The sequence below is a fragment of the Hemicordylus capensis genome, chromosome 6, assembly GCF_027244095.1.
Source record: "Hemicordylus capensis ecotype Gifberg chromosome 6, rHemCap1.1.pri, whole genome shotgun sequence".
In the NCBI taxonomy this organism is placed as follows: Eukaryota; Metazoa; Chordata; class Lepidosauria; order Squamata; family Cordylidae; genus Hemicordylus; species Hemicordylus capensis.
Genome location: NC_069662.1, coordinates 5,439,894 through 5,457,416, shown reverse-complemented (window position 1 = coordinate 5,457,416; position 17,523 = coordinate 5,439,894). Strand labels below are relative to the sequence as shown.

The following is a 17,523-nucleotide window of genomic DNA, read 5'->3' as shown; positions in this document are numbered from 1 at the left end:
GCTTTGAGCACATTATATAGCACAAGAATTACTCTGCTGAATGAGACCAAAAGTCAGTGGTGTTTGGCATTCTCGCAGGGAATTGCCTCAGGGAAGCTCAGAAGCAAAAGTTTATCCTGTTGTCCTCAGCTTCTGATACTCAGAGCTATACTGCTTCTGAAGATGGAGGTTCTATTTAGCTTTCAACAGCTATCAAACTTTATTTTTAAAGCTATCTAAAGCCAGTGGCCATCACCACTTTATGAAGTTTGCTGAAAGATAAAGTCAGAACACAAATGTCAACAGCCAATTTCTTGCTTTGCCAGACAGCTCCCAATACACATTTCAATGACTTTATTGAAATTCCATAAGCCAGAAAAACATTTATCAACATGAGAATAAATCCAAACAGAGGATTTCTCCCACCCCCATATCCAGAAAACACTGGATGCTGGATATGGGACTCTATGCCAAAAAGAATCCGTGCCAAACACTATGCCAAAAAGAACCAGTCTCTGGTACTACTCCAAGTGGAACAGGCTTTTCCTTGTCTCTGTGTTGGAGGCAAAGGGAACTTAGCAGAGTGCTAAGGCGAATAGACGGGACTCCTGCTCATAGTCCAATGGTGTAGGAACGTCCTGTGGGGTTGTGGATGACAGAGCACATGGGGGAGACGACAGCCCATTCGTACCAAACTTTCTTGGAGTTACTGCAACGCCAGAAGGCCACCTGGATATGCTCACCGGCCTGCACACTCATGGGTTGCTGTTGCAAGAAAATTGTTAATAGCAGAGAGCTCCATCCACCCAAGAAAATGCAACCCCACAAACACTGCTGTGCCATTGCTCAGGACCCTGACCCATAAGCCCCTGCCCCTTAACAGTAGGGACTCCAGTAAAAAACTAGCCTCCCCCCTTCCCCAGACCTTTCCATAAGAGCTAATTTACTCTTACAGACATAAGTGGATATTTTTGCATCTTCTACCCCCACTTTAAGGCAAGGATTCCCAGCCTGTGTTACTCCAGATGTTGCTGAACTACAACTCCCATCATCCTCATCCACAATACACTGTAGGTAGGGATGATGGGAGTTGTAGTTCAGCAACATCTGGAGCAACACAGGTTGGGAACCACTGCTTTGAGATTTTTTTACTTTTTTAAAAAGTTGACCGCCACATTTTGGTTCTGTCCTACCTATGAACTGTTATGAGAGATCAGTAGCACAAGAAGTTTTTCTTCCATAGTCCCAGCTTTATCATCCCTGGGGGGCGACAAGTGTGCTTCTACCTCACCCCTAGGTACACCCATATGTTCATGGCCTGAAACACTAGGAATTTGGGATGGCCCCATCCTCCACCCTGTGGCAGAAGCAAATCTGCTTTCTTATTATTAATGCTTTTATTGATTGTGTTCAACACAAATTAAAACCAACCCATAGGAAAATAAGTTGTTGATGCTAAGCACATATTAACTCTAAACATTTCTTCCACCAATACCTCTTTATTACGCAAAGGTAAAATACTATCCACTAGATGTTAGATTTAAACACAAAATCGGTTTCCGTGTCAAAACATCATCCTCAGTTGTTTACAAACCAAATGTCTCAGCAGTTTCTTTTCTCACAAGGTAAGCAGTAGGCGGGGAAGAGAAAAGGGGGAGGGAGCAATTAACCCAACTTGTATCATTCAAAGACTAATGAATTCCACTAGTCTCTGAATGATAGAAGCTGTGAGGAGGGCACAGGAAAATATATGCCCTTCCTCCCAGCCTCCTTACACCACAAACATGAGGAAATGACAAGTGGCAGCTATAGGGCTGCCAGCAAGACACCATGATAATGCAGAGAGAGAGAAAAGAAGTGGAAACAAATAAAAAAAGAGAAGAAAAAGTACAGGTGGTATAGGAAAGAGGATGCAAGGGTGGGAGGCACAGCAACAGCAAAGACCAGGTGACATAAACAAGGCTGCCATCCCCTCAGGAACTGTTTCCTCTAAGGTGGGTGCATGCGTGCGCGCACACCAACTTCCAGACCCCCGCCCCTGCCACCTAACTGCCCAGCACCCCATTTCCCCCCTCCCCAGCCACACTTTCCCCCTCTGCCTGGCTGGGTCGCTGCCATGCTGCAGCAGCAGCTCCACCCCCCGCAGCAGGGGAAAGGGTTTTAAATTTTTGCAAAAAAATTAAGTAAATAACGTGTGTGTGTGTGTGTGTGTGTGTGTGTGTGTGTGTGAGAGAGAGAGAGAGAGAGAGAGAGAGAGAGAGAGCGCGCACGTGTGTTATATGCACACACTGTGTTGATGCTGCTGACCAGGACAAAACTCTTTCCATGCACTGATTTTAAAAATTATAGGGAACACTGCTCGGGAAATAGAATTCAATCACCCTAGAATAAGTTTTCTCCCTTCAGCGTCAACTACTCCCAGATCCCACATTTGTTTTGATCAGATATTGGAGGTTCCTGTGGGACAGAACTCTCACTGGCCATATCCCACAGGGAGTATTTAAGAAGCACTTACCTTGATAGGGAAGAAAATTGGGAACCACGAAAACATGCCAGGGGAATGGGTCTCGGGGCGAATACCTGAAAGAAGTGATGTGGGCAGAGGGGAGAAAGTAATATTGAAAGAGGCTGTATTACAAGAGGGAGCCATCAGTGGAAGTTCATCTGCTCTGCTTCCCCAGCCGGAAAGAGCTCCACTTCTCTTCCTTCCACTTACTGAGAGTGATGTCCCCATACAGTGTGGTCTCAAAGTAGCCAGCAAAACCGTGAAGCACCGTGTTCACATCCACCTGGAACTCTAACATCTGGTAACGGTTATTGTCTTTGACAAGGTCTACCGGAATGAACAGAGGGAAGAGACAAGGTCAATTTCTTTTAAAATTTAATATTTATATCCCACCCCTCCAGTGCTATACAGCCCACAGCAGCTTACAACAATAAAACATATAACGGATATAACTCGGTTAAAACTAGACCCATTTGAAACCAGATTCACAAATTTAAAACCCACTAGAATGGGCAAGAATTTAATTTTTTTTTTAAATTGAGCTGTGCCTACCCATCTCCTCCTCCCCAGCCACAGGACCAGAGGCACAGCTGGCCCATTCCTCACCCCCCACCACACTGAGACTTCCAAGATAGGGTCAATTCAGCTGCAGCCTTCCCCTACCTGGGTTGGGGTGTCTGAAGGCAAAACAAGCCTGTGGAGGAGCTAACTGGTGGAAGTTGTGAAGCCGGACGACATATGGCATTTCAAACTGAGCCTGGGGGGAAAGAGAGAGACACCATTGTCAAGCCCATCCTCTATGCGTACAAACTGATCTACCTCTCAATCCCAATGGAGTCAGGTATAAGATTTATAGTTTGCTTCCCCCAACATTGCCCTTCCAGCTTTCAGTGGGGGTAGGATGGAGGGGCTACAGGAAGACCTTTAGGGAGGACATTGTTCAAAATAAGACTGTCTTTCCCGAGAAGCACTCTTCAACCACTGAATCATGAGCTGGGACTGGTGAATTTGGAATCGCTTGGTTCAACTCACTGACCTTTCCCATCACTGTCATCACGTCACTACCTCTCTGGGTCTTCTTCAGCAATTAGGAACATAGAAAGCTGCCAAATACTGAGTCACACCATTGGTCTATCTAGCTCAATATTGTCTTCACAGACTGGCAGCGGCTTCTCCAAGGTTGCAGGCAGGAATCTCTCAGCCCTGTCTTGGAGAAGCCAGGGAGGGAACTTGAAACCTTCTGCTCTTCCCAGAGCAGCTCCATCCCCTAAGGGGAATATTTTACAGTGCTCACACTTCTAGTCTCCCATTCAGATGCAACCAGGGCAGACCCTGCTTAGCTAAGGGGACAAGTCATGCTTGCTACCACAAGACCAGCTCTCCTCTCCTAATTGCAGTGCACACGTGTAGAATTTGCTATGAGGAACAGAACTGAGCATTCTGACAAAGTGTGTGAATAATGCCTGCTGAAGTCGGGGAGGTGAGGGTGAGACCTGGATGGGCTAAGAAAGGCCTCCAGTGGCCTAAGGGTCAGGCTTCAGGGTCATGTGCACGTCTGTGTCCCATCCTGTGATAAGAATCAGTTACACAAAACCAGTGAACATTTTCTTGGCCTGTGTGATTTACAGACAATATGGGACCCAGCTTAGCTGGAATTTAGAGGTGTTGCACTGGAAAGAACTGCACAGAGAGTGTCTCACCTCTGGATCACGGTCTTTCTCGCGGCAGGCGCGCACTTCATTGTAGAGCTTCGAGGATGAGATTGGGCCGAGGAAGGAAGTATAGTCACAGGGGATGCTCACCCCACCCTCTGTGTTGAGGGGAAGAAAGGGGAAAGGGCATCAGGTGGCTGGAGTTGTGTGGGCTGTTTAGGCTTGATTGATTTGAACATATGCAAGCTAGACGGATCGAGGGCTTACTCCTTCCTCATAACAACACCCAAACCCCCTTTGTTGATTACCGGAAGTCTCAATATAACATAGATAATAGTTATAGTTTTTCAGAACTGTAAGATGACTATGGTCGAATAAATAAATAAATAAATAACAATAATAAATATGATATATGTTTTATGTTCATATTGACTGAAAATTGAATTCTGAGTGCATATTATAGATTTTAAATGCTGTTGATGATTAATGATTATTCTGAAGTGGTAAGAAGTGTATCTAATAGCGTCATGTTGATATGTCTGCAGTTAAAATAATAATAACAATAATAACAATAACAAGAAGAAGAAGAAGAAGAAGAAGAAAAGTAAGTAAGTAAGTAAGTATGTATGTATGTATGTATGAATGAGCACCCAAACCATACTGCCTAAGTTTTGCTCTCCTTCCCACTGCCCTCTCTCCACTGTGCCAAACTCTCTGGCCTCACCTTTGAGGCAGTGCTCTGCCCCATCCAGACACTCTGGAGACAGCTCATTGTCGGCAAAGGAGCCTAGCAGTTCAGACACCATGAGGTCGGCCTTTTCCGGAGCTTCCCACTCCCGCATGTCGCAGGAAACGACGGTCACTTGAGAACCCCACTCCTCATACTGCCAGCTCTCTAGCCTGTGGGGGAAAGACAGGGAAAGAAGCCGTCAGGGGCTGAAGGGTGGCAGACAGATTTCTCCATCGTGAGGGAGACTCCCTCCACGGGTTTTAACCCCCTGAATGTGTTGGGCAGATTACGCCCATATTTCAGTCCTACAAGCAACTTGGCAAAACTCAGGATCTGCCACACGGACACAAGAAGGGAAATGTAGCCATTTCAGATATTTTGCCCCCACCCCTCCCTCCTCATCTCTGTGCTCCAAGGACTCCATTTCCTCATCTCATTTCCCACCTCACCTCCACAGCAGGAGGCAGGAATCTCATATCATATTGCTTATTTTGATAGTGGCTTATTAAGCACTTGTCCAAAGAATACTTGGCAATGTATAGGGACAAGGCCCTGGGCTTCCGATTTAAACTAACATGAATCATGAGGGGAAGGAGAAGAGACTGAAAACCCAAGCTCTCTGTGTGCATTTTCTGGTGCTATGGAACAGGAGAGCGTTATCACCTCCCAAGCTGAAGAAGAAGCTGGAGTTCACACATTCAACATTTCACATTGTGATATCCAGTCATTATAAAACATTGCCTCCTATCATTCCTGATCTTGGTTCCCACTTTAGGACATTTGCTTGAGGGGGTAAAGCCTGTAAAAATGTGTGAACACAATTCCACATATTCAGGTTCTTAACTGTTTAACGATAGTTACCACAGAATTATAGAGGTGTGAACTCTCAATGCAACGATTGTCCAGGACAGTGGAGGGATGAAAAACACAGCTCCCAGAAACCTCCTGATTCCTACCAACTTCAGCTCCCTTTTCTCACAGCAGGGCAAAATTTAATTTGTTAAAAGGAAATGTGTCAAAGCCACCTTTCAGTAAGGCTATCAAGGTGATGTACAATAAAACTGGAGAGGTCCGTCTTCAGTTACCACCAGTTCGTCTGGTGGTGACTTAAAGGCGGGCCTTTTCTATAGCTGCTCCTGGTCGATGGAATGTACTCCCGGCAGATATCCGTAGTCTGGGCTTGTCATTGGCCTTCAAGAGAGCCCCAAAGACTTCCTTGTTTGGCCTGGTCTTCCAAGGTTTTAAAATGGTTTTAAAGTATTTTTAATTGGTTTCAAATGGCTCTGAACGGTCTTAGATTTGCTTTTATATTATTTTAACTTGTTTTAAATGGTGTTATTGTATTTTACTTGTTGCACACCACCCAGAGCCTTTGGATAGGGTGATACAGAAGTGTCATTAATAAATAAAATATGAACACAATACAACATGTGCATAAAACAGCAATGAAACAAAACACAGGCCCTAACATGAAGCAGCACTACACAGATGGTTTCCTGTGGGCTTCTTATAGAAGAGTGCCTAAAGTACACTTCCCTTTTCTCTGCCCCGCTTGCAAAGCCTAGCCACAGAAAGGGCGGAGGGCGCACGTGTGTGGTGTTGTGTGGGGTAGGATACTTACGTCACCACAGCATTGGGGTTTTTCTCCACGGCATAAATCTTGATGCGCCGGTTGGCCTGCTGAGCGGCTTGCAGTGAGGCATTCACAAGGGGTCCTCGCCCTGCCCCTAACACCATCACCACTCTGTGGATTTGAAGCGGGGGGGGAGGGAGAGGGAAAACAATTCTTTAGAGGAGGACAGGTCATTTTAAAAGCTTGTTTTCTGGTTGAGTTTGGGTCTGAGAGTGGCGATACTGCTGAAATTCATAACCCAGCTGGGCCGACCAGACCTGTTGGCACTGCCTACATAAGGACTCATAACATAAGGACTCACCCACTGAGGTCCATCCCCAGACCATCTGCACTTCAAGCTAAGATGCTTGGACCACACTGCTCTGCTACTGAATCAGCTGCACTGGTTACTAGTGTGTTTCTGGGCACCTGTCCAGGTGCTGGTTATTATCTCTAAAGCCTTAAATGGCTTTAGAGATCATAAACTGCCTACTCCCGTGTGAAATTGCCCAGCTCTTTTCAAGAGGCGCTCCTGTGGCGGCCGCTACACTCTGGAACTCCCTTCCCTCTGAAATCTGGATGTTCTCCTCCTCATCTGCCTTCAGGCATCAGCCAAGGATGTTTTTCTCCTCTAAGCAGCCCTTCCTGGAGTTTTTATAAGTGTGTGGCCTGCTAGCGGTTTGTTTTGTTTTTTACTTTCTGCTGCTTTTAGAGAGTGGAAAGACTGTTTTTACTATTGTATTTCTTTTGGTATCATCAACTTTTGTAAGCGTCCTTGAGTTCCTTGGAAGGTAGACAAGGTACGAATACAATTTATGAGAGTTTGGTCTTTTCAGCTCTGTAAGCCAGTTTGTCCTCGGCCAGAGGTTCTCAAACTTGGATCTCCAGATGTTCTGCATGAAGAGTCTGTTGGTGGATTTATAGGGTGGTGGTCAGTGTTCCTCCTAAGGTGTTTGCACGTCCATGCGCTCACAAGTTTTTGGATGTTTGCTCAGTTAATTTTAGATGTGCACGCACACTGCTTTAATAAAAAAAGACACAACTTGAACCCCATAGGAACATAGGCAGCTGCCTTCTACCAAGTCAGACCATTGGACCATCGAGCTCAGTATTGTCTACATAGACTGTCAGCGGCTTCTCCAAGGTTGCAGGCAGGAGTCTCTCTCAGCCTTATCTTGGAGGTGCTGCCAGGGAGAGAACTTGGGATCTTCTGCATACAAGCAGGCAGGTGCTCTTCCCAGAGCAGACCCATATCTTGCAGTGCTCACACAGGTAGTCTCCCATTCAAATGCAACCAGGGTTGGTCCTGCTTAGGAAAGGGGGCAATTCATGCTTGCTACCACAAGACCAGCTCTCCTCCCTACATTCCCGGATGTTGGGCTACAGTTCCCAAAAGCCACTGTGGCTGAAGATAACTAAGCCAATAACATCTGGGGACCCAAGTTTGAGAACCTTTGGCCTAAGCTATGTTACTTCACTAACACACACAGCCTAATCGTATGTATGCTTTACTCAGAAGCAAACTCCACTGTGTTCATAGGAGCTTACTCCCACATAAGCATGCATAGGATTGCAGGCTTGACTCTGCTGACTTCATGTTTTCTTCTCTACAAGAAACAGAGAGGAGGATTCAGGCAAGGAGGGAGGAGGAGTACAGATTCCTCTTTAAAGCAGAAAGATGTACCATCTACTCCTGAACTGCTGTTTGTTACTTATGCACTGTATGTTACTGAGAACTTACTGGGGAGGGGGCAGTGTTCCCTCTAAGGTGTGTGCATGCACACAAATTTGTTTATGTCCGTTCCATTAATTTTAGATTTCGCTCAGGTTGAACCAGGAAGGCTCCTCTCTGAATGCACATCTGAGAGAAGAGCCTTGATACTGCCGCCCAGAACAAAACTCATTCCACATAGAGATGAAAAAAATTAGAGAGAACACCGGGTGGAGCCGGGGGCAGAAAGAGTTAATAAAAACAAACAATATCATCCTAAAACACAAACATGCAAAAACCCAATTAAAGGATTGTGTGTTGCCGGATGAGCTCAGCGGTAGTTTGGCATCAATTTGCTCCTGGAAGAACCTACAGTAACTTCCTGCTGTGTCCCCTGGGAAGTTTGAGACACACTATTTGCAAGTGGATCCCATTAACGTGTACTGTACATGGAGCATCTTTACCACGAGGCGGCTCCTTCTGTAGCGAGTAAGAATCTGGATGGACTACACTGTGAACTGCCAGAGACCAGAAGACGAATGCCTCATGCCGACTGCCCGCCCCCGCCCCACATCACCCTATTTATATTGTACACGATGCTAATTTTAATGGTTCTTTTGAAACATTTTAACTTTAAATCAACAAAACAGATCTAACATAACTTTGTAGGGCTTCATTAATCTATCATCGTTCACAAGGAGGACATACAATGTACACCAGAGTTTAGACATATTTTGATCTTCAGACAAAGCTAGCTGACAAACAAGTACTTGGAAAGAGAAGGAGAGGGAGAGATGCAAAATATATGCGCACTACACAGATGCTGTGGGCTACTTGCAGTGATAAGTTACTACAGGCACTAACTTGGGCTGAAAAGCAGGATACTGACATGAAATATTGGATACTAGCTGATCCAGTTCTCCCTGTCTCTCCCCAACATCTTCATTTAGTCTCCTTCCCTTCAGCCCGAGTCTGTTCGCCCCCTCACAGCCTGCTTTCTCTCAGCTTTCCCTCACTGCCCACCCAACGGCTGGTGGGCCAAGCCACTTCCTTCCCTTCCTGCCTGCCAGCCGGCCATCCCCGCCACTGTCTGACAGCTACTCGTGAACTCTCGAGAACTGCCACGCATGGGATTAGCGACCGGTATGCCTAAGAGATAGATAGACAGATTGATTGATTGATTGGTCTTCCTAGGTCAGAAGAACTGAGGAGAGCGCCCCCTTTTCAAGTGAGCACCCTCTGTTAATAGGAGGGGAAAGGAGATGGCCAACACTAAACAGCTGGTCATCCCTACAAGCATGACAGTGCAAGCCCTACAGAAATGGAGCTCTTTACTACCATCGAAGAGAGGTGCTAAAGGCTGCTCTGCTGACTCCCCCCCCCCATCCCAGTTCACCGGCTCCTCTGCAAAGACCCTCAGACGGAAGCGTGGCCCAAGTCAAGGTCCGTGTTGGAATTCTTACTCACTGGACGTTGGTATCTTTCTCCTCATCAGGCACACGGTCTAGCAGGCACTTGTATATAGCCTGAAGAGAGGACAAGAACAGATGAAGTGTGTCTGTACAACTCAGCTTTGCCCTCCCCATCAAGAACGCGGCTGGTGATAATGGTCTCCCCCGCCAAGCCTTCACCCCCACAAACCAGCTCCTTGGGCAAGCCACTCTTCTGTATCTTCATTTCCTCCCCAAATTCCAGCCAGAGCCAGACTTTCAGTGCTTCAGCCTTCCTCCCCAAAGCCCCGCCCACTCACGCATTATTGGCCCACATTCTTTCCAATATGATACGTCCCACACTTCGACGCATTGGGTCCCTCCTCCATCTCAGCAAGTCCCACCCCCGCTTCCATGTCACACTTGCCTGTTGGTACTGGGAGTACTTGATAGGATCCTTTTCAAACACCTCATAGGTCTGGGATTCCAAGTTGTCCATCAGGGGCTAGAGGGAGAAAGTGTCAATGAAGATACAGGCGAGGGCAATGGGACAGCTGAATGCATGAGAGGAACAAGACTGCAATATTGCGGGGAAGGAGATGGGCAGATGGAAGAGACATAGATGGAATGGAGGCAGAGAAGGGAGAAGTGACCTGGCCAGAGCCACTCCTGTGAATTCTTGGCTACAGGGGGCCCTGCAACCCAGGTCTCCCAATGGCCTTCAGTCACTGTAGCTGGAGATGATGGGAGCCGTAGTCCAGCAACATCTGGGGACCCAAGGCGGAGAATCCCTGGGTTAAGCCAATGGATCAGGAAAGTGTGTGTGTGTGGGGGGCTCACCTGCAGTGGGGACTGGAGGTAGTCTTCATAGCCCTTTGCAAAGAGCTCGTATGCAGAAGGGGGTGGGCGGTTCTGGCTGAGATACTCCAGGTACTGAAGATAGGAGCAGAACTCCTTCTCCGGATGGTGGTGGGCACCAGTGATGATGAACTGCACCTCGAGCTGGGGAGGGGCAACAGGCAGTGGTCAGCCCAAGCAAAGACCACTCTCTTGTGACCCCCCTCCCATGATCCCACAGATGTACCCCGCAGTCCTCACTTCAAGCCCAAGGACTCTGAGGATGCTGGAGTTACTCAGGAGTTCATTACCAGATACCTATAATCTTACATCTTGCACAAACAGATCGGACATTTTCTTTTTCAGAATAATTTAAGTTTAGTAACATTACAGAGGGTCACAATCTAGAATTCTCTCCTGCTGATTTCCCATCAGTTCTTGCAAGCCCTTGAGAGCCTGGAAGTGACTGCCACAGAGAAAGGCTTCCTAGAGAGGAAGTAGCCATGCTCTCTAGAACAGCCAGAGGCACTCTAGGAAAAGTGGAGGACCTAGGCTAGTAAGCATCCTACAAACAACTAGTTCAGAATCCCAGTGTGGAAAGGGGGATATTCGAACTGGCTTGAGAGAAAAGCACTATCAAAGGTATGGATGAGCAGAACAGATATAGGAAGGAAGAGGCTGACCTTAAGTAGGCGAAAGATCAGGCGCTGATGCATCTTGGAGAGAACAGGGAAACCTTTCTTATTTGTCAGAAAGATGCTAGTGGGCAGTATGGCTGCCTTGATTGGCTCCCCCAGCCAGCGGTCAATGACATGATTGGATGGCAAGTCAGGGCCCACCTCCAAGGCTGAGGAGAAGGAACAAAAGGAAGAAGAATCATTCATTCAACCAGGGTGAAAGATGTCCATCTCCACACAACATGGCTGCCAGGGGATGGGTAGGGATGTGCACAGACCGGTTCGCAGGCCATGTTGGAGACCTGCGAACCGGTTCGCTTGTCCGGTGGTCCTACAAACCATCGGCGGGGTGTGTGTGTGTGTTGGTTTAAGGGCAGGGGGTTGTACTTTCCCCTCCCGCCGCTTTTCCCCCTCCAGCGCTCCAGTTTTCGGCAAAATATTCGGGGCGGCAACATTCCTTCCTGCCGCCCCTGCCCCTTTGTTGTCGGCCAAATCCAGAAGTAACACGGGCACATGCGCCCACAGCCACGCGTGTCACACACGTCACTGTGACGTGCGCGCGCACATCGGTAGCATGCGCAGCAGGCGCATGCACCCGTGTTACTTCCAGATTTGGCCGACAACAAGGGGGCAGGGGCGGCAGGGAGGAACGCTGCCACTCCGAAGATTTTGCTGAAAACTGGTGTGCTGGAGGGGGAAAAGCAGCAGGAAGGGTAAGTACAACCACCTGCCCTTAAAGCAACACACATCCCTGGCATCGGACCACACCTCCACGGTCTGTGCACATCACTAGGCGTGGGAGCCTCCCTTCCACAGTGCTCCCAGAACCTCCTCAGTCGCACTTACCCACGGCAACACGCTTGTTGTAGTCACACAGGGTCCGGAAGTTGTGCCACCTGTGAAAACAAAGAAGGAGCTAATTTGGGCACACTGGCAGGCTGGGCACCTCCTCCAACTACCTCATCCTCTTCTTCCTTCCTTCCTTCCTGCTTTCCTTTCTTTCTCTCCCTCAGGACCTGCTTACACAATTAACGGATTGACTGACGTGGCCAAGAAGGGAATCAAAAGCGGTTATGGTTTGAGAGGGAGAAGTCAAGAGAGGTCAATGTGGCAGACCCACATTATCACAAGCCGCAGCAAAAATTGGATATTAAAAACAGACTTGCCCAAAGGCAACATGCCTTGAGGTGGTGCACGCCTTAATACGAGCTATAACATACCATTTTTAAACAGCTTCCTATTCATTAGAGCAAGGGCAGGCAACCTTGGCTCTTCTTCTGTTGTTGAACTACAATTGGCAAGGGATGATGGGAGCTGTAGTTCAACAGCCGCTGGCAAGCCAAGGTTGCCTGCTCCTGCATTAGAGGAAAGACTAGAGTTCCGAGAGAGAAATCTGAACTTTGGTTGCTGCTTGAAAGAGGAGCAACAGTGTCTGGCAATATCAGGGGTTCCTGGCCTGCTTCTCTTTCACCTTGGGATACAAGAATATCAGAAAACAGAATGCAACAGTTCTCCTAGTCTCTTTTGCCTGTCCATTGCTTCCTCAGTTTTCTCTGCCCTTTTCCCCAAGCTGCCTCTTCATGGCCCTTCTTTCTTAGTCCACTGTTTAATCTGCACCCTTCTTTCAGCCACTTGCCTCCATGCTCCCTGTCCTCATTCCTTCTCTATTGTCAGATACCCCTTTGCAGTCCTCATCCCTCCCCAAGTTTCTTACTGCCTGCAGGGTATGCACGAGTTTATAATCTCACCCAAACTATTAGCTCCCCCTCCTCTCTCTCTGTTGTCTCTCTTGTACCTCTTTTAGGTTGTAAACCCTTTAGGACATGGATTTGTCCCCACTCTTTATGTAATGTGTCATGCACACAGATGATACTGAATTAAATAGAATAATAAGAATAATAGTGCTTCCCTCATAGCAGCTGGACTGCAAACATTCCAAAGACCACCTACCTTGCCTCTGAAAGTGCTGCCTGCATTGCACAGCCTGGCTTGACTTAAAAACCTGTGCAACCTGTTCCACAGTCCAGTTGGCCCTGCCTTCTGAACATTTGCTCAGGGTAACTCCACGTCCCACTCACCACTGCCAGGTCTTCTCCTCGCCTGCACTCTCCTCTTCTGCCGTCTGCACTGCCTCATTCTCAATCACATCATCCCGCAAGTCCTCTGGGGCCAGCAGTGGGACCCGCATCCAGAACTGGGACAAGGAGAGAAAAGGAGTGTGTATGTATGGTGGTTTTTTAATGTTTTAATTTCTGTAAAACTGCTCAATGACGTATGTCTGGGACACTATACAAATATATTTGTAAATAAATAATGTATCCCACTCTTCCTCCAAGGAGCCCAGAATAGTGTTCACGGTTATATTTATCCTTACAACAACTCTGTAAGGTAGATTTAATATTTTACATTTTATATCCCGCTCTTCCTCCAAGGAGCTCAGAGTGGTGTATTACATACTTAGGTTTCTCCTCACAACAACCCTGTGAAGTAGGTTAGGCTAAGAGATAAGTGACTAGCACAGAGTCATCCAGTGAGTTTCAGGGTTGAATGGGAATCTGAACTCGGGTCTCTCCATTCCTTGTCCAACACTCTAACCACTAGATTTTAGCAATACACCAGTCAGTCAGTCTTTATTATGGTCTTTGATCAATATCAAAACATCTAAAACAAATGTAAAAATTTAAACATAGCCATATTGATAACTTATCTGTACACTGGATCTAACCATTAGCGTGCAGAGCATGTCAAATTTGTATTGCAGAACAACAGAATTTCGCAACTATGTGTGTGATAGATGGATTCGCATCTGTTAACAAATATTTGACATAGAATTCTTGAACTTATTAAGAACAGCGAGCCAAGGCTCTTCCAGAATTGAGAAAGAGAATTTCTGCTTACACACACCACCTGTTCTCTGCCTGGTGCACACTGTGATGCAGACTCTATACACAAGAGGCTCTGAAACTTGGGTCCCCAGATGTTGTCGTTAGACTACAACTCCCATCATCCCTTTAGCCATTGTGACTGGGGGTGATGGGGATTGCAGTCCAACAACATCTGGGGATCCAAGCTGGAGAACCCCTGTACACAAATGGTCTGGACCCAATAAGCAAAAGGAAGGGTCATGAAGACAGCATGTCTGGTTTTGTGGGCGTACCATGGAAGCGTGATGCTCAGCAGGCCCTGTGGGACATACCATAGATGTGTGGTGCCCAGTATTGATGTGGTTACACAGAACGCGTGCCAGGTTGGGGTTGTCTGCCTGCGTCAGCGGGAGGAGGAATGCCGGGAGCCCCAAGTAGGCCCCAAAATTCAGCTCCTGCAACATGGCCTGCAAGGGACAGAGAAACACAAAAATCCACATTTTAGAATACCGAGTACAGCTCTTTCTTTTGCAATCCATCGCAAAAGAAGAGCTGGAGAGAGTAGAGAAAAGGGAAACTAACATGGTCAGGGGAACAGAGCATCTTTCTTGTGAAGCAAGGCTTAAGTAACATAAAGTTGTGCTGTCGAGATGGTGTCGACTCCTGGCACCCACAGAGCCCTGTGGTTTTCTTTGGCAGAATACAGGAGAAGTTTACCATTGCCTCCTCCCGCGCAGTATGAAATGATGCCTTTCAGCATCTTCCTCTATCGCTGCTGCCCGATATCAGCAGGGATTCGAACCAGCAACTTCTTGCTCCCTAGGCAAGTTACTTCCCCGCTGCACCATTAGGTGGCTAAAAGCCTAAGTAGTTGGGGCTTTTGGGCAGTAAATGGGTGATTGTAGAGACACACATTATAAAGACGGAAGTGACAGACAAGAAGCATGACATTTTGCTAAATCGTACTGGTAGATTACCTTCCCGCCCACCCCCCACCCAAGAGCTACACAACCAAATGTTTTTGTGCTGCAAGAACAACACCTTCCAACCTTTTGCCCACCCAGCTCCTTCACTCACCATCTCGGAATTCCTGCGAACTTTCTCCACCTTGGAATCAGCACGGATCCACGGGGACAGTTTGCCCACAATCAGTGTGTTCCAGTCTGGAAAGGAGCAACACATTAGGGGATTAAAACAAACAGCCTTTTCTTGAAAGCAGAGGAGGAGGAGGAGATAATTTGTTCAGAGCCGAGAGTCATGCTGAAAGTGAAGTGGCTAATCCCGACTAAATTCTTATTTAGAGAGCAGTCTAAAGGACTACTAACTTTCAATAGGATTTCCTCTAGTGAATTTAGTCAGGATTTCAGCCAGTGTACCCTTCAAGATCCACCAAATGCTGGATTTTTCTACTGTTCCACCCACACATCAGACAATAAAAGAATGTAACAAGGTGTTGACAGTTACTTCTATCAAACACCTGCCCAACTCCAGACTTTAATACTCTTCAAAAGAACTGTTAAGTTGCTTGTTTAAGGTGATATTCAGTAGTCTAGGATTAAGCAGGAGCAGGGTGACGCATAGACACAGGAATTTTAACTGAGTATTTTATACTTGCTTTGCTTGACTAACAAGCAGAAGGTTGCCAGTTCGAATCCCCACTGGTACTATATCAGGCAGCAGCAATATAGGAAGATGCTGAAAGGCATAATCTCATACTGCTCGGGAGGAGGCAACAGTAAACCCCTCTTGTATTCTACCAAAAGAAAACCACAGGGCTCTGTGGTCGCCAGGAGTCAGCATCGACTCAACGGCACACTTTACCTTTAACTTTACTGTTACCCACTTCAAGCCCTTGGGAACGGGTGGAAGAGAAATGGCACTTCATTTTTAAAATCCACGTATAGCTTTTTGCCCCATCTTCGGTGTACAAGGAGACTAATGAAAGCAATGAGGATTCTGAAAGTTCTCACCTCTCCCTGACAGCAGCAGATCAGAGCGAGTTTGTGGTCCTGGTCGGCTTTTAGCTGGCTCCTGGAAAAACTCCCTCTTGTATCGCGGGTGGAAAATGGGCATGCAGAGGAAATCAAACCTGTGGAATGAGGAATTGGGAGGAAATGGGACAAGTGAGGGGTCTGGTGACAGAAGACAACAAGCCATAAGCTGCCGATGAATTACAGGTTGTTGGGTGGTGGTTGTTTTTTTTAAGAGATTATCTACTAATTAAGATATTAAAGCAACATTTTAAACAACTGTATTTCTATACAGGCTCCCTTTTATTAATACTTCTTAGCATTCATTATCTTCACAGTGATGACCATACAGCTACTGGGCAAATGAGAAGGACAGCAAAAAGCAGGCAAAGATTCTGCTTTCAAAATCCTATTCAGGACTGTGGACACAAGGGACTTCTTTTCTGGTTGTTATTATGTAAGCAAAGTCCAAATCACAAGGCAGCCTTTGCTTTTTTAATAATACATAGGTCAAATGGCTCACCCCCTTCTAGTTAGGTAGTACTGAGCCACTTCCTTTGGGAGTGGGGGGGGGGACGGACCCACAACTTAGCTGACCCCCTTCTAATGAGACAACAGCCATACAATATTTTGATAAGTAGGAATAAAGGAAGAAATCAAGGAAGGTACCAGCACTGTTAGTCACAAGGGGCTCTTGGGGCTTTAATAACTACACGATGAGCTTATTTCCTCATTTCTGCACCTCTGTGCAGGGTAGGGTTACAGCCCCAAGGACTGACCTAGAGGCTAGAGCCTCCAGAAGTCAACATCAGTCTCCAGATCATTTGTGAAAGCTATCCTGGAGATATTAATGGCTTGATAATTGGGGAGAAAAATTGAGGGGGGGGCACTTCAGGAATGGCTTCAGTCAGACTTGCAACCCCCTAATGCTGGGGAAAGCATCACCTGTGGAGTTTCTACCTGCTGTGCAGCTATTAAAGGCACAGGAGCCCCATCAGGCGAAATAAAGGGAGCAGCCCTAGAGGGCAGCATCAGCTGGGGGCCAGGGCCCCCTCCTCCGCAGCCAGAGGGCGTGACCTCTTCTGGGTCATCCCAGTGGCCAGCCATGCCTGCAGGGGCCCCAGGTCTGGCCCCAGATCGGGGTCGGAGGTCACCGGCAGACCACGTGGCTTCTCTCACCCTTGCCTGGCTACCGCCCCGAGGGTGCCCGCCACCTCCGGGACGCAGCTCAGGTCCCTCCCGCAGGAGACGCGGGTCACTGAGGCTGCCCCCGGCCCCACTGCGGGTGCCGCCGCTGCCGCCATCGCCGCCGCCATAGCCCGCGCCACACTGAAAGGCAAGAGGTGGGCAGGCACGCCCACACCGCCCCTCCAACGAATCAGCGGCCCCTCTCACAAAAAGCTGCCAATCACAGGAAGCGTAAACCCGGCGGTACGGAGGGGCGGAGCCAGCTGCTCAAAGTGGGAGCCAATCGAAATACAAGTCGCGTAGAAGGGCGGGGCTATTCAGCTCCATGGCAGGAGCATATGGTGGGAGCCCTCAGAAAGCAAAAGAT

At 47.5% G+C, this 17,523-nt stretch overlaps 1 protein-coding gene across 3 annotated transcripts; it reads right to left on the bottom strand.

Moving 5' to 3' along the window:
- Nucleotides 1-318: 318 nt before the first annotated feature.
- On the bottom strand, nucleotides 319-17,335 carry PRMT5 (protein arginine methyltransferase 5). Of its 3 annotated transcripts, none has more exons than XM_053265730.1 (17): nucleotides 17,148-17,327; nucleotides 15,969-16,087; nucleotides 15,076-15,161; nucleotides 14,292-14,465; nucleotides 13,213-13,328; nucleotides 11,981-12,030; nucleotides 11,141-11,304; nucleotides 10,461-10,622; nucleotides 10,048-10,125; nucleotides 9,658-9,716; nucleotides 6,489-6,611; nucleotides 4,862-5,037; nucleotides 4,186-4,295; nucleotides 3,149-3,242; nucleotides 2,696-2,812; nucleotides 2,495-2,559; nucleotides 319-744 (listed from the first exon to the last, which is right to left on the bottom strand). In XM_053265730.1, exons 1-17 carry the CDS (start codon nucleotides 17,282-17,284, stop codon nucleotides 592-594), a joined length of 1,983 nt encoding a protein of 660 aa, XP_053121705.1. In that variant the 5' UTR covers nucleotides 17,285-17,327; the 3' UTR covers nucleotides 319-591. The 3 variants fall into 3 exon arrangements, 2 of the variants coding, with proteins under 2 accessions (XP_053121705.1, XP_053121706.1); XM_053265731.1 differs by having other exon boundaries at nucleotides 14,331-14,465; nucleotides 17,148-17,324; XR_008310448.1 differs by lacking the exons at nucleotides 319-744; nucleotides 2,495-2,559; nucleotides 2,696-2,812 and adding an exon at nucleotides 3,522-3,692 and having other exon boundaries at nucleotides 17,148-17,335.
- Between the last annotated feature and the right edge of the window lie 188 nt (nucleotides 17,336-17,523).

Coding starts and splice junctions, on each gene's coding strand:
- PRMT5 (XM_053265730.1), bottom strand. CDS start 17,284: ATGGCGGCGGCGATGGCGGCAGCGGCGGCACCCGCAGTGGGGCCGGGG. Junction 10,623..11,140: donor TGATCTTTCGCCTACTTAAG/GTCAGCCTCTTC, acceptor GCCCCTCCCCAG/CTCGAGGTGCAGTTCATCAT. Junction 3,243..4,185: donor AGAAAGACCGTGATCCAGAG/GTGAGACACTCT, acceptor CTTTCCCCCCAG/GCTCAGTTTGAAATGCCATA.